Source organism: Accipiter gentilis, chromosome 26 (genome assembly GCF_929443795.1).
Source record: "Accipiter gentilis chromosome 26, bAccGen1.1, whole genome shotgun sequence".
Lineage (NCBI taxonomy): Eukaryota > Metazoa > Chordata > Aves > Accipitriformes > Accipitridae > Astur > Astur gentilis.
In genome coordinates, this window is record NC_064905.1 from 13,302,644 (window position 1) to 13,315,404 (window position 12,761).

General features: G+C 44.4%; 1 protein-coding gene across 1 annotated transcript; it reads left to right on the top strand.

Annotated features, from left to right (window-relative positions):
• Positions 1-1,251: 1,251 nt before the first annotated feature.
• LOC126050993 (ovoinhibitor-like) lies at positions 1,252-12,732 on the top strand. Its single transcript, XM_049829602.1, has 16 exons — positions 1,252-1,369; positions 2,173-2,192; positions 3,040-3,176; positions 3,361-3,421; positions 3,927-4,060; positions 4,519-4,579; positions 5,602-5,738; positions 6,166-6,226; positions 7,026-7,162; positions 7,612-7,672; positions 8,863-8,996; positions 9,074-9,134; positions 10,406-10,542; positions 11,517-11,577; positions 11,931-12,046; positions 12,543-12,732. The coding sequence occupies exons 1-16, from the start codon at positions 1,315-1,317 to the stop codon at positions 12,586-12,588; spliced, it is 1,419 nt and encodes a 472-aa protein (XP_049685559.1). The 5' UTR covers positions 1,252-1,314; the 3' UTR covers positions 12,589-12,732.
• Positions 12,733-12,761: the final 29 nt, after the last annotated feature.

Consider the following 12,761-nt stretch of genomic DNA (forward strand, 5'->3'; position numbering starts at 1 on the left):
AGATGCATGCTGCAAACTACTAATATTAGCATAGCTCTTGGATATGAAAGCAAACAATTTTCCATGAGGTAATCCCCCAAATCATGCTATTGTGGATTTACTTTTTGAGTGAGAAAGATGTTGGAGATGTCCTTCTCTTAGAAAATAAAACTGGGATGATTCAACATGAGCTCACTCTGTTTAAATTATGTCAAAAATAGATCTGCAAGTAAAGATTTTGATTACCAAGTACAGAATTTGAAAGATTAAAAGTTAGTGAGAAATTTGGAGGATTTAGGATCCCAATTGAGAAGACTGGGATTAAGACCAATCCAAAGAATTGCCAAAAATCTCCTTAAATAAAGGACAAAAAAAGTGTTCAGGACCAATCCAAGTTCCATTATCTTAATAGTGGGCAAACCTTCAGGAGAAATTTGAAGAAAACTGAAGATATAAAGTGTAAAGGGGTAATGTACACAGTGAATTTTCAGGAAGGAAACCATGCGTGGGCTAATATCAATCTTTGCAAAGTTGGCTGACTTCCTAGATAAAGGAAATACAGTATATCTAGCCTATGCAGACATCAAAAGCATTTGGTCTGCTGCCCTTATGGGATGGTGTTGCTTGGGCTTGGCAAGGTGGGTCAGGAACTGGCCATGGGGGAGGTGGTAGCGGATGAGCAGAGGGTACTATGGGAGTTATCGGTGAACAGCCAAAAAGATGGATTTTAGGACCAAACTTAATATTTTTGCTCCTTGCTGTAGTACAGAAAAAGTTGGCACGTGGAGCAGAGCACTGCTGAGTTTTTTAAAACAGGAGAAGAGCAGGACTTCTCCCGCAGAGCACAGGGTGACCTTCTGGGCTGAAATTGCCTGGGCTCAAACTGGGCTGAAACACAGCAGTGAAGAGTACAAAATCATGCTCTGAGGTTAAATAACGAGGGGTTTGGCTATCAGCTGGCAGCTCAGTTGAAAACTGCGAGAAAGATCTAATTGCATTTAACCAGTCGCAGGGTGGACGTGAGCCTGCAGCGTGCCGCAGCCGTGCGAGGGGCAGCCCAGGGCAGGGACGGATCCGTCCGGGAGGAGAGGGGTCCTGGCACGCCATGCAAAAGGCCCCTTCCTGGTATACACCCTGTGTCAATCATTAGCTAGAAATCTAGAGCTGGGTAAATATATTTTTGGCTTTGAATGTTGATGACAGGCTTGGAGCATTACCTAATAAGGTGGGACCACTTGGTATCATGGTGCGCTATATATTCCTGCTCCCATCTGCAATCTTCCTCTCCCACACAGAGAGCTAGCAGGCTGCACTGGAGCGGTACCTCTGTCTGCCATGAAGAGAACAGGGGTTTTCGTGAAGGCTGCTCTAGCCCTTTGCTGCTGCTTAGGTGAGTATTTTCTGGGATATGGCAGAGATTGATCTACCTGAATCGGAGCTGAATTTTCATTTCAGTAAAAGTGTTTGGGTCTCGTAACGTGGAGGAGAGCCTTATTCCATGAAGAAATATTCTTCTTGAGAGAGTGTAGCAAAAAATTATGCTTCAAGACTGAGGTTTCAGCAAACCTCATACAGGTGTCTGTTTTAATCTTCTTTCTTCATAGGAGCAAATTGCTGAAGGAGCAGTCCTAGTGCAGGGCAGGAGCTTGCACGTGGGAGTACTGTGTATAAGGGCAGAGTAGAACTGTTAGAAATGGCATCACTATCCATGTAAGCAATATAAATGCAAACTTTAACCTCCAAGATTGCTCTGTAAGTTTACTGTGCTGCTCCTGATAACTGAGAAGGATGTGTCTGGAGATGGACAGTGCCAGTGGTTGACAGTCATCTTAAACATGCATGTCCAAACTTTTAAAAGTCAAATATGAAGTCTCTTAGAAAAGGTTAAAATCCAAGAGTACTGAATTGAAAGTACTTGTATCGCTTTCCTGTAACGTCTTAGGAGTGGATCAATATATGTGTTCTCCCCTGTTTTATCTCCCCTCAAAAGTACAATGAAACGTTTAGTAACTTTTAATACATCCTATGACCATTTACTGGCATAATGTAAAACTCCATGTTTTCCTAAACCAAATAAACTAGTTAACAACTGTTGCTGAATATAAGTTTCGTGAAAAGATTTACATATATCTTCTCTGCATATCAATAATTTGATTTACTTATCTGTCTCTTTCTTTTTTTTCTTTCTTTCAGGTATTGCTTTTGGAGTTGAGGTGAGCTACTGATCTATTTATCCTGTTCTATTCCAGGTTTCTGGTAAAGTAGAAACAGTATGTAATTACCTGATGAGCAAGTGGATTAAATCTAATGAAAGCTTGGCTGTTCAAATAATATTTGCCAGTGCATGACTGAATGATATTGCCAATTTCACGAGGAAGTAAAAGATTTTTTACAATATTTTCAGTTCATTAAATAAAATGAAGAAAACGAGAAGTAATTATACAATCCTATTATATTAACTCTTAGACGTAATTTAGTTACTCCAAGCCAAAGGCAGTAGGTTACCTCTCCATGAGGAATACTGTCTTAAGATGATATGTTTGAAAGCATCAAAGACCGTGATTCTGATAATTTTTTTCCATACAGTAAGACCCGCAGAACTGTGTTAGTTGCATAGGTTTTCTGTACCCATATCATAGAGAGGAAAACAGCAGGGTCTGTGCAATGGATTTAGTCTGCAGGTTCTTGCCACGCAGTTATGCGACTCCTGTAACTCGCCAGAGAATGCAGCGAGATTTGAAACTATCAGATTTGGAGCTGAGGGGCTCTGGTGTACCGCCAGGCTCCCAATTACCAGCTGCCTTCATTAGGCACCATCTCACCCACAGCAATCCTTCCTCCGTGCCGTGCCTCCCCTGGACCCCGGCAGGAAAGCGTAATCAGAAACTCCTGTAGAGAAGATTTACTCCTCCCGACTGCCTGAGCAGATTCAAAATAATACCTGTAATTTACCTCTCGGCAGGAGCTGCAGGCGCTGGGGCTGGGACGGTGGGAGACTGCATGGGGGTTTCTTTCCATGAGGGAGCCAACGTTGGGGCTGATTCTGTGCTGCGCTCGCAGGTTGATTGCAGCCAGTATTCTGGCGGCATTGGGAAGGATGGCGCGGTCTGGGTAGCTTGCCCAAGGAACTTGAAGCCAGTCTGCGGCACTGACGGCACCACGTACAGCAACGAGTGTGGGATCTGCCTCCACAACACGTGAGTATTGCTGGAAACCTAGCAGAAGACTCAGGGCAAGGCACTGAGGGTAAGGGTGGTATCTTCGTCCCCCAAAGATGGTCTGGGCAGAGGAGCGTGTGAATTAGTAGCTGGGTGCCAACCCTGCCAGTACCAAGGTGATGCTGCTCCCTGTGATCCCTGACACAGGTCTGCTTTCTTCTAGGGAACACAGTGCCAGTGTAGAGAAGGCGCATGATGGAGAATGCGAGTCGAAATCTATTATGGTAAGACAAAGTCCATGGAAGACTTCAGCTGGCTGTAAAAGAGGACAGTTCAAACACCACACAAGAAAACAGAATGTGCACAGCTGGCCTGTACAGACCAAAGGGAATTAAAATCTGATAACCAACGCTGAGAGGGTTTTTATGGGCTATCTGGTACCATGTCTCTGTGCTTTCCTAATTCAGACTTCTAGCCTCTGTAATTGGGAATAAAATGAAAATGTTGTGTTGGCTGAAGGTTGGATCTCACCACCTGGATAGCTCCAGCAGGATTTTATGAAGGACCTCACAAAATCCAAATCGCAGTCCTCCTTCCTATGCCATTTTTTTTTCAGCAGGAGAGAATTTTCACAGAACTGACTCTGGCTTCCACTTTTGATGGTGGAATTAGTTTGATGCTGGATTTGTCCCCAAAGGCTGAAGGAAAGTAAGCAGACTACATAGAAGTGTTATATCTTCATACTGAAAACACATTTGGTTTTTTTCTCTATTCCTGCTATTTTTACAGATTGATTGCAGTAGGTACCGAAGAACTGTAATAGATGGTCATGTCATGGTAGCATGCCCAAGGATACTGAAACCAGTCTGTGGCTCAGATAGCTTCACTTATGACAACGAATGTGGGATCTGTGCCTATAATGCGTAAGTGTTGTGCATAGAATATCCTTCTAGATAATTACTGATAGTTAAGGCTCTCAGAAGCACTTCTGTAAAACACTAGTCTTTCTTAACGCAGGTGTCTCTGTAGGTCTTTTTGGAGCTGGCTGCTTGTAATTCTCCAACCAACCCGAGTTTTCTTCCCCATTTTCTGTCTGTGCTCATGAGGGTTATCACAAAAGAACCGGAGGACAACCCAGAGCACAGCCACGAACTGATCAAAGTGTTACTTGTAACACCCAGTTACTCCTAACACTTAATTACCATGTGATATGGAAATACCATGCATTTGCTGCTACCATCTGTGGGGTGCATTCAGACAAGTCAAGCAGTTGTAGTGTCCCGCAAGGTGGGTGGGACCTTGCTTTCTTGTCCCGGTGCCTAGAGTGTATTGGGAAAAGTTGTTCTCAAGGCTTCCTAACCAAAGCTTTTCTTTCTTTCAGAGAACATCACACCAACATTAGCAAAATACATGATGGAGAATGCAAGCAGGGTATTGGCACTGTAAGTGCAATAGAAGTCAAAAATCCATCTCTTAGGACTGTCAATAGAATCCTGATAATCCCACAGATTTCCCTAGCAAACTGTAAGAGGACCATATGACAAGGCTTACGAGGGTCACAGTCCATGCTTTGCTTTTATGCACAGCGCGGGTGGGTTTTGCATCCTCCCTGCTCCAAAGAGAGGGTCACCCCATGCGTACCACACCAAACCGACGATGGAGAAAGGGGATGGATATGAAAAGAGAAGCTGCAGCGAGTCGGTGCTGCAGAACTCGCTTCCCTATGTATTGAGCTGGCTTTTGTGCCCAGGGGAAAGGGAGGCCCGAGATTTCACTTGCCAATATGCTGTGCAGGTTGGCAGTTTTCTCTCTGGAGATCGCAAGCGCTTCCACCCTTTGCAACAGGGATTCAAAGCTCCCAGGCTGGTTGCTCTCACAGACGTAGTAAGACTCATAGGAGCACTAAGTGTGCATATTTATAATTTATTGTATATTTGTACGAGGCCAACAGTGTGGTGCCTCAGGAAGAGAAGCTTCTATATTTCAGCACCAAAATTGTGGGATATAGAAAGTCCATTCTCTAACTGATAGATAACCATTTTTTCTCTATCTTTTCAAGCCCTGTGCTTAACTACAGGGAATCTGAAGTAATAAGTAGTCACAGAGCTGGAGAAGTGGGGAGAAAACCAATGCAAACCAAAACAGCATTAGTCAGATTTTCAGCTGGTGAAAAATGCTTCCCACTAAATTCAAGACTGTTTTTCTTGATGAGAATGGGCCCAAAATTTTGTACATGTTCTTCTGCTTGAAGAATCCCTTCTTCAAGATAGTCTTTTTTCTTGACTCCTAGAGAACTAGGATAATATTCAGAAAGCTAATTTCTGATTGAACATTTAGCTTCAGTGTATCAGAGCTTTGTCCTGTTGCAGAAACAATGGAGGCTGGGGTACAGAATGAAAAGGGTTTGCATCAATTTTTCTCACATAGCAGGGGCTCCACCAGAGCTAATTCTCCTTATTGACAGATTGATTGCAATAAGTACCCAACAAGAAATACTGAAGATGGCAAAGTATTAGTATCTTGTCCAAGGATCCTGAGTCCAGTTTGCGGCACAGATGGTATTACATATGATAATGAATGTGGGATCTGCGCCCACAATGGGTAAGTGCCATACGTAGAGCACTCCTAACTAGCCAGCAATGCTTTGCAGTCCTGAGAACCAACCTTCTGCATTTCTGCTTATGGCTATTTCTTCAAGTCTCTTAAAAACTGCATTGGTTTTGGATTTACTTTGAGTTTCCTTCTGAATACCTTCTTTGTGCTCATGAGGGGAAATCTTGAAGAGTCAGATGGCAGCTCCTTGGATTAGTCTGTGGGCTGGGCAGTGACTGAGCAGAGGAAGGAATAATTCAGAATATTGCTTTAAATTGCATGTTATGAGAAGATGTGATGAGCTTGTTAATGAGTAATGTAGCTATTCTGATACACTCTTATAGAGTCTGAAGCTGTGATTTGCTTCATTTTACACGTGACTGTGACCAAGAGGTTAAGCATTTAGTTCCTCAACTTTATTGTTTCCCTCTTCCAGAGAGCACAGGACCCATGTTAGCAAAAAGCATGATGGAAAATGCAGACAGGAGACTTCCGAGGTAAGTATTCAATATAAGGCATGTTTCTTCTCTTACTTGTATTAACTGAAATGTTCCCTGAGGCTACATCTACTCTGAAAGTGAGCTGGCCTGAAGCCTGGCTTTCTCCACATGTCTAATAAGTCTTGTCAGGCCCTTCCGTTGAGGATGCCTACAAATCCCATCTGTCCTGAGGCAGGTGTCCTCTGGGGCCTCCTTGCCCGCACAGTCCTGGCAGATGGGCTGCACGGGAGCTAGGTGCAGAGTTTTCATTACGAATTCATACCTACACCAACCTTTGGGGTGGGGATATATTCTGGTATATGGAGCACACCTGAAGTTTTGATCTGAGTGTATCGGCCAAGAAATCCCAGAGCTGATGTCTGGGACATGCCAACACATAAATGTGAAAGTCGGTCAGTTTGGGCTTAGATCTTCCTTTGAGGATGCTCTTCAAATGCATTGTCAGCAAAGTCCAAATTCCTTCACTGTTTTGGTGTTTCATTTATATTCACACTGCAGGATGAAAAGGGGACTATGTTTTTCTCTGTTTTTACTTTTCTGGCGTACCTTGCAGTAGGGATTGACAGAGCTACTTACCCTAGTGATTTGGCATCTCACAAACTATGCAGGGCTGTGCAGTTCCCTCTGTGCATAAGAGGATTCATGCAGAACTGACGCAGCCTGGTTTTGAGAGAACCGAGTCTTAGCACTAGTGTTGTCTCAGCATCCCAGCATAACAGATGTGGCAGGAGGTTATGTTGGGGTTTTTCTCAGAGAACAAGAACTTGCCCAGGTTTGACACTCATGCTTTTTGTAGATCGATTGCAGTCAATACCCATCAAGAATGATTAAGGCTGATAAAGCCCAGATACGCTGTCCAAGGATCCTGCTCCCAGTCTGTGGCACAGATGGATTTACTTATGACAACGAATGTGGCATCTGTGCCCATAACCTGTAAGTACTGTACATAGGATTCTCTTTTGGATTGACTAGCCATGGCTAGTGCTTCATACGGCTTTTCTTTTGATACCAACATATCTATATATCTCTTTCTGTTTCTCTTTCAACCTCCTGAAGCCCCGTCGAGTTGATTTTGTTCCTTGATGCTCTGTTTGTTCTCCTCCGGGGAGCTGTGGGAGAGCCAACTCTCAGTCCGAGCATGCTATGAGGGCTGTGGTATTTGGGCTGAGGGAAGAATGGATGGGACTGCAGCGTAGCACACAGTGAGGAGACCTGATAGGTCTGTTACCACTTAGGATTACACTTGCTAATGACTGGGAGAAGGTGGTTCATTAGGCAATCAGATCATATATATTGGCTATGAGTTTGGTTTTCTTTCTGTGGCACCTGGGCGTCACAGGGCTTAGTCGGTGAGCATGCTAATGCCAACCTCTCCCTTTCAGAGAACATGGGACTCACGTTAAGAAAAGCCATGAGGGAAGATGCAAGGAGGAAAGTACTCCTGTAAGTGTAACTAGCTATAAAATAAGTGCCATCTCCTACTCTCTCTCCAGTCTCCAGGAAGACGCTGGCTGGGCTCAGCGCACCCGCCATGCTCCTGGATGCGTGGAGGGGTGATGCGCGGGGCTCGTGCTGGTGTTGTGGTTCTCCCTAGCTGCTCGCAGCGGCTGCCGCCAATGTGCTGTACATGAGGGCAAGAGAGAACGGGAACAGGCCGGGACTTCAGAAACAGAATGTCCCAGTACTGCAGATCTCTGAACAGAAATCATCAGAGGTGGCCCAAGAACCATGCAGCCCATTTTAGCACAGTATGAGAGAAAGAGAGAAGGCTGTGCTAGGTGTCTGTGTATTCATTCAGTGCTAGGACTTCCATTGCACTAGACAGGCAGGTTAAAAAATCCTCATGCTCTGGTCAGCCAGGAAAAATGTGCTCTCGGGTATGCATGCAGAAATAGCTTTATTATCCTGCACAGTAACAGTATGTGCTCATAATATCTCAATGCATTTATTCTGCTTATGCAGAGCAGCTCTAAAGCACCAAAAATAATTTCATGCATCCTGAGGGACCGTAATATATTTTCTATAGTAAAGAGACATTGTTAAAATGTTGCCTTTGCTTTAATTTGCTCTTGGACCATGTGGGAAATATGAGTAATAAGAAACACTCCATTGGGGAAACTGTGCAAAATGACAGTGAAGTGCCAGTGATGCTTAGCTAGTGTAGACTGACTTCTAATAAGTGTTTGTCTATTATCCTCAAATATTTAAACCGTTAGGTTTTATATATTGTCAATATTTTTGCAAAAGGAGCTGGTGAAACAGTTCCTGCTGCTGTTTTGAAAAAGCTGAAACAAGGTCTTGGATTTAGTTAACTATGTCAAGCTGGACTTAATGTCAAACACTTAAAATCAGGTTCCTTGGCTTAAATCCTTGTTTTAAAACTTGCATACGTATTACTCTAGGAAAATAATCTTTTTGGTCAGCTCTTCCTTTCTTCCCTCTGTTAGCAGACAATACCAAACCCAACTACAATTAATTAATTCATTTCTAATGGAAGACTAAACTTAAAAACCCCTCTGATTTTCCTCTGGTAGAAACCTGTAAAATCTGGAGGGTCAGAGTGGACAGACTGCAGATGAGGCACTCTTCCATTTCCCAGCAGCTGACCCAGCATCGTTATTTTATCTCCCCAGGTTGACTGCAGCACATACCTGACCAATACTAAAACTGGTGAAGCCATCACAGCCTGCCCCTTCATCCTGCGCGAGATCTGTGGGACAGACAGTGTCACTTACAGCAATGACTGTGTGCTCTGTGCCCATAATATGTAAGCCCTGGAGGTGACCCCCTGAGAGCTCAACAGAGTTACTTGCTGAGCATTTTTAACTCTGCTTTCTCTTCCAGCGAATTTGGAACAAATGTTGCCAAGAAGCATGATGGAAGGTGCACAGAGGAAGTTCCCCAAGTAAGTAAAACCTAAAGAAAAATAAGAGCTTGAGCTGGTGCTGATTGCATAACTCGAATAAACGCTGGTTTTGGTTTTTGGTGTAGCCTCCACTGGGAGTCACGGCTTGTGCCGTCCTTCCTTCTGTGGGTGAGTATCACCCTCCTGGCAGCAGGAACATTGTGCACTTCTGTACGCAGTCAGGAAAAGAAAGAGGAGAGGACAGGTAAGGAATTAGTCATGAGACAGGCAGCGTAAAGGATTTAAGGCTTTACAAGAAGAAATCCCTTTCCCACAGCGGTCTATCATAGCTGCTGCAGGAACTTAGCAGTCTGTTTTGGCAACATGGGAAGGGGACGCAGAGGACCCAGGGTACCCAGTGCCTTCTGGATGCTTGCATTTTACAAAAGGATGTTCTGCAAAGATTAGAAAATTGCCTGTTTTGAATGCTGGTACCTCATGTGCCAGGGGATTTACCCCTCCCCCCTCCTCTCTTTTTTGTAAATGCAATGTAATCTGATGTATACCAACAATGAATCTTGTAAAAATACCAGATTAACTGTATTTGGCCAGCTCTAAGCCATTTACACTCACTGGGTAATAGAAGAACAAAGCCATCTCATTAGCATGTGTTTGAAAGGGTCAACATCCTGAGTCAGATATTTCATTTCTATACAAACAAACTATGAAATGTCATTCCTTTGTTTCCTGAGTACACTCTGTGCTCAGACTGGGTGAGATACATAAATCAGGGAGGAAGAGCTCACGCTGGAGAAACTGGGAGTGCTAAAATGCAAAGCCAGTTCTTCAACTGGTGTAAATCAGTTTCAACTGCTGTCAGTCCTGCTGGCAGATTTTCAACACTTGGAGCCATCCCGTTGCAACAAAAGTCCTGTCAGCACATCTCCCTTCCATTCTTGTGGGCCAGGAAAAACACCTTGATCACAGTTGGCCCTCTTGCAGGAAGGGCATAAATCATGCCATTTTGATTTGCAGATTATTTTTGAGCTGCATTTTGTAATATCCCAGTAGGTTCAGCAAAGTATAGGGGCATCATGATAAATACAAAGCTGAATGAGTAATGTCTACCTTCAAGCCTTGATTCATTCTTCTCCAGCATAAGGCTATGAAAGGAAATTGCTAGCTTTCCATGAAGAATGAGTTGATATATAACCATAATTTGTCCTATGGCAGATCCTAAAAGGCAGGGGCATAAACAGGGGGGGTTGTGTCTGGGCACCCTTGCACAGAGCAGACCTCATGGCAGAGCTTTTGCCGTCTTTGTTCCCCAGCTTGACTGCAGCCAGTACCCAACTACCACGCTGAAGGACGGCAGACAGCTGATGGCCTGCACGATGATCTACGATCCCATCTGTGGTACCGATGGTGTCACTTACGCCAGTGAGTGTACGCTGTGTGCCCACAACCTGTAAGTACTTGTCCTTCTCCCTGGGGAATTCGCAGTGGTGGTGGTTGGATCTGTGAGTGACAAGTAATGTGCAAGGGCTCTCTCTGAATCCCTGTGCTGGATGGGTCCTGTCTGTCTACTCCTATTTTTCTGCTTGCCCTTGTTGGTGTTTGACGTGGTGTCGTGGTTTAACCCCAGCCAGCAACTAAGCACCACGCAGCCGCTCACTCACTCCCCCTCCCACTCAGTGGGATGGGGGAGACACTCAGAAAAAAAAAAGGTAAAACTCATGTGTTGAGATAAGAACAGTTTAATAGAACAGAAAGGAAGAAACTAATATTGACAATAATAACAATAATAAAATGACAATAATAATAAAAGGATTGGAACATACAAAACAAGTGATGCACAATGTAATCGCTCAGCACTCACTGACAGATGCCCAGATAGTTCCCGAGCAGTGACCCCCACCCCAGGCCAACTGCCCCCAGTTTATGTACTGGTCATGACATCACACGGTATGGAATACCCCTTTGGCCAGTTTGGGTCAGCTGTCCTGGCTGTGTCCCCTCCCAACTCCTTGTGCCCCTCCAGCCTTCTTGCTGGCTGGGCATGAGAAGCTGAAAGAAAAATCCTTGACTTAGTCTAAATGCTACTTAGCAACAACTGAAAACATCGGTGTGTTATCAACATTCTTCTCACACTGAATCCAAAACAGCTACTAGAAAGGACATTAACTGTATCCCAGCCAAAACTAGGACACATGGGCATTCAACCCCAGAGCCCCACAGAGGGAGATGCATCAGCTGGGGAGAGCATTATTCCAAAAGACAAGTGCCTGGTCTTCAAGGGCGTGTTCTTGTTAGTGCTGTGCAGGTAGTGCTAAGCTAGTTTATCTGAAAATCTCTTGTGCGCTATGTGGGAGTGCGGTTTGTTCTTGCACTGTGGTTGTAATGGGGAAGGTTGCGGCTAATGACGGTCTCTCTTTCCTCCAGGGACCATCAGACCAATCTTGGCAAAAGAAAGAACGGACGCTGTGAAGAGGATATTACAAAAGTGAGTGGGAAAGGATGGGAACAAAGAGTGAGGTCCAGTGTCTGTTACACTCATGAGGGACTGTCCTCTGCTCTTGGTTACAAATTGGGGGAGCGATGGTGTGCAGACCTGAGGAGATCCCTTGGGAATTTCACACTGCCAACATCCATCCCATTGTTCTGTAACAGTGCAGGAAAAAATGTGGCAGTGAGCAGAAACAGTACAAGATCACATCTGCCACCAGGAGGAAGCTTCTGAGTTAGTTATTATGGTGTTACAGACAGTTTGATTTCTCAGTGGGGTGTCATTCTTTGTGCTGGGGGGCTACAGTTTGCTCTCAGGCAGAGAGACTTACGTCTATCTTTCGTGTGCAGGAGCATTGCAAGAACTTCCAAGAAGTCTCTTCTTTCTGCACCATGGAATATTTGCCCCACTGCGGCTCTGATGGCAAAACATATGGCAACAGATGCGTTTTCTGCAATGCCTACCTGTACGTACAAGAGTAAAACTCTCTTTCATGATCAATTCCTGTACCTACTACAAATGCAGGGCTGGTTTCATAATACTTTTTTGACTAACTGCTTATGGGCGTACACTGGACTTTTTCAGTGCACCATGACTTGTGCAAGGAGGTGGGGTTTTTGCATTTTAAGGGAAAATGGGAAGAGCCCATTTCTGTGATCTGTACATGCCCTCCTGTTTGTTAACTTCAAAGATTTTATACTCATTTTCACCAGCACGTAAACTGTCCCACAGGCTCATCAGAGCATGTGGAAAGTACTTCACCAGACAGACTGGATTGTGTCAAATGTGTGAAACCTTTCATCTTTGCTTTAATGATGATAATGAAAGGGAGTATTTGGGCTTTTGAGACTGTTCTTTATCTCCAGTCAACACTAAGCCAACACTTGGGTCAGTGAAGTGAGGAACGGGGCTTCAGCACTAAATATGCTGTGTCTAATCCTTCTCTTTCCTTTTCTCACCAGGAAAAGCAATAGGACTCTCAACCTCATGAGTATGACTGAATGCTAAGACCGTGCTGGAGTCCAGCCCAGGAAAACAAGCTCCCTTGTATGTGACTTCCCATGGGCTGATCTTCCCCAGCAGCTTCCCTTCAGCTGGTCTCGTTTCCTTAGGTCCTGAAACACTTGTTCAATAAACTCAGTTGGCAACATGGCTCTGAATGGCACATCTCATCCCTTCTG

Bases quoted from the DNA above. Each gene is read 5' to 3' on its own strand.
- LOC126050993 (XM_049829602.1), top strand. From the start codon at position 1,315: ATGAAGAGAACAGGGGTTTTCGTGAAGGCTGCTCTAGCCCTTTGCTGC. The intron at 2,193-3,039 runs GTGAGCTACTGA...CTGCGCTCGCAG, and splicing joins GTATTGCTTTTGGAGTTGAG to GTTGATTGCAGCCAGTATTC. The intron at 4,580-5,601 runs GTAAGTGCAATA...CCTTATTGACAG, and splicing joins GCAAGCAGGGTATTGGCACT to ATTGATTGCAATAAGTACCC.